At 38.5% G+C, this 3,007-nt stretch overlaps 1 protein-coding gene across 1 annotated transcript; it reads right to left on the reverse strand.

Annotated features, from left to right (window-relative positions):
• Nucleotides 1–853: 853 nt before the first annotated feature.
• Nucleotides 854–2,998, reverse strand: LOC109586063 (sodium/hydrogen exchanger 8-like). The gene is made up of 5 exons (XM_020002239.1): nt 1,690–2,998; nt 1,485–1,565; nt 1,343–1,404; nt 1,087–1,170; nt 854–1,028 (listed from the first exon to the last, which is right to left on the reverse strand). Exons 1-5 carry the CDS (start codon nt 2,144–2,146, stop codon nt 882–884), a joined length of 831 nt encoding a protein of 276 aa, XP_019857798.1. The 5' UTR covers nt 2,147–2,998; the 3' UTR covers nt 854–881.
• Nucleotides 2,999–3,007: the final 9 nt, after the last annotated feature.

The raw sequence follows: 3,007 nt of genomic DNA on the forward strand, positions 1-3,007 counted from the left end.
TTCAGATATTTTTCGTTTTCTTAAAATGGCCATAACTTGAAATATTTAAGTTGGAATGAGCTCAAACTTGCTACACAGCATAAGGGCATCAATATGTATCAGAAAATGTAATAAAAATTTGGGTTGATTTCGGAGCCATTTTTTGGAAAAAACCATGGGCTATAGCCTTGGGTATTTTTCAGATATTTTTCGGTTTCTTAAAATAGCCATAAATTGAAAAATGGAAGTCAGAATCAGCTCAAACTTTCTACACAGCATAAGTACATCAATATGTATTAGAGCTGTGAACCTGGGCCACTTAGCATAACCGGTTAACTGGTCACCAATAACTGACGGTTAATCGGTTAACTGATTGTTAAATGAAACTTAATAATACCACTATAAATAAGTAAGAATAGCAAGAATTACGATAAATAATAAATTGTAGGGTTTGATTTAGTTGGCCAACACAACTTATATGCTCTTTTCAATGATATATGGCATTGTCTTTTGGGTCACAAAGGTCAATTTACTAGATATTGGAAGTGTTCTTGCCTGAAATATGATAAATTTTAACTTCACAGTGCATAAAATCATTAATTTCATAAAACCGGTTATAGCTAAAAATAACTGATAACCTAAAATTATGCTGTAACCAGTCGGTTAACCGGTTAACCTAAAACCGGTTCACAGCTCTAATATGTATCAGAAAATGTAATAAAAATTTATGGGTAATTTCAGAGCCATTTTTCAGAAAAAACCATGGGCTATAGCCTTGAGTATTTTTCAGAATTTTGGCGTTTTCTTAAAATGGCCGTAACTTGAAAAATTGAAGTCAGAATCAGCTCAAACTTGCTACACAGCATAAGGACATCAATATGTACAAGTACATGTACCATTAGTTACATAGTCTCAATACTGTATGTATTAATATGTATAATACTGACCACTCCCAACAGATACAGGCCCCCTCCCACTATCACTGCACTAATGGCAGTACCCAGTACTGCAAATATAACAATGGACCCTAAATTCTGAAAGAAATTACCCTAAAATAAATAGAAATAATAATAATAATAATAATAATTAATAATACATGTCCATTACCTTATGTAGTGAGTATCCTGATTCAAATATTATTGGAGGGAGAAGAACTAGAAAGAAGAACTGAGGATGGAGTGTTTCATGACCCTACACAATAACACAATGATAATATATATACACCGTACATGAGTATCAGGGAATGTGTATTACTAATGGAGGATTCTCTCCTAGTCATTTAGAGTGAGGGTTGGTCCAATAGTTGATGGTCACTGGTTCAGTTAATATTGTGGAGTGTGTGGAATGTATAGAGGAGACTTACTCTGTAGTCATGACCACCAATGAAATAAGTAAAGATAAACATACCACCACCAACAAGGAACCCTAACAACAACAACAACAACAACAACAACAACAACAACATTATCAATACTAATATCTGTCCTCTCTCTCTCTCTCCTTACCCAGTATGACAAAGGCTATACTCTCAGGAAGATAATGGAACTCCATTTTAATTAATAAATGAACCATCACCACTGACAAACCTATTAATAATAATAATAATAATAATAATAATAATAATAATAATAATACACGTACATACATAATTATTCTAACTAAAGCTCATTTATTCTAATTAATGTCCATTATATTCTAATTAGTGCCCACCTAACAGTACCAATATAAAGAATATTGATATACTAGTGAGTGACTCCTCCTCTTCTGGTGGTCCCGTGGGAGGTATCCCCTCTGTAGTACCAGTAGTGGGAGGGGGAAGAGTAGGTGTGGCACTTGATGAGGGAGTGGGAGTGGAACTTGATGGGTGGAGCTTACTAGCAGTAGCGTTAACTGATGAATAACTACTGGTGGTAATTAGTGTGGGTGGGGCAGTAGAAGATAGTGAACCAGTTGAAGAAGTTGATACATAAGATACCGGAGGAGTATCACTGGACCCACTGCTACTGGTTGAAGAGTTAGTACTGGTAATAGGAGGGGAGAGGGGGATGCTACTGGTTGTCATGGTAACAGAGGGGATGTCCCCCCGTGTGTTAATGATGGAAGAGGGAGGAGGAGGAATAAAAGGAGAGAGGGAGGGGTAATGGGAGGAGGAGAGGGGGCGGGGCATTGAGGAGGATATTGTTGATACTGTTGGATAGCTACTATCACCATCTGATAATGGAGGAACTGATGGGATATAACCACTAATGGAGGGGGGGAGAGAGAGAGAGAGATTATTAAATAATATGACAATTAGTTTAAGAGAAGGACACTACGCCCAACTCTTGTCGATAGTCAGACGTCGGAGTGTTGGCCACAGTCAGTTGATGCTCCTAGTCTGCCTACCCGCCTAGACTTCTTTCCTGGCTATCCACCCAGCACCTCGCCCTCGACCCTCTTTTCACGACTCAGAGACACCAATTGTCGTCATACCATGTGACAATATAAACAAACTTTTACAACTACTGTGTTAGCATGAAAGCCGTGGTGAACAGCAGGCTAGGCAGTCCGGTCTTGAGAACCGGAACTGGGGGTTAAAACGTTTTTAATGGCCAAACTCTCACCTCCCTGCCTGCCTTAAAAAGCTGTTGTTACCAATATGGCTTGTACAGTTACATGTGTGCTGACACTAGATATACAGGGCCTATGATTATTATCTAACACAACTGGGCTTACCACTACATACTGGAAGGTATTGGTTTCTTTTCTCCTGGCACTATAAACTTAACATGTGCTTGACCATGTGCTTTTTAGGTGATTATTATTTATTAGGTGATATTATTAATTAAGGCTGGGTTTTGGTTTGGCACTTAATGAATTATTTATGCATTGACATGTACATGTAAACATATGCTCAGAGGGGGGAGAGAGAGAGAGAGAGAGAGAGAGAAAGAAAACCCCACAGGGACAGGGACAGATGAGGTCCCCACCCCTGTGGGGACCCCATCTGTTCCGCCTGGACCCGAAATACGTTGCTGATTTAACAGTA

The sequence above is a fragment of the Amphimedon queenslandica genome, unplaced genomic scaffold (genome assembly GCF_000090795.2).
Source record: "Amphimedon queenslandica unplaced genomic scaffold, v1.1 AMPQUscaffold_12955, whole genome shotgun sequence".
Taxonomy (NCBI): domain Eukaryota; kingdom Metazoa; phylum Porifera; class Demospongiae; order Haplosclerida; family Niphatidae; genus Amphimedon; species Amphimedon queenslandica.

Bases quoted from the DNA above. Each gene is read 5' to 3' on its own strand.
- LOC109586063 (XM_020002239.1), bottom strand. From the start codon at position 2,146: ATGCCCCGCCCCCTCTCCTCCTCCCATTACCCCTCCCTCTCTCCTTTT. The intron at 1,405-1,484 runs GTAAGGAGAGAG...TGTTGTTGTTAG, and splicing joins TATAGCCTTTGTCATACTGG to GGTTCCTTGTTGGTGGTGGT. The intron at 1,171-1,342 runs GTAAGTCTCCTC...GTTATTGTGTAG, and splicing joins TTGGTGGTCATGACTACAGA to GGTCATGAAACACTCCATCC.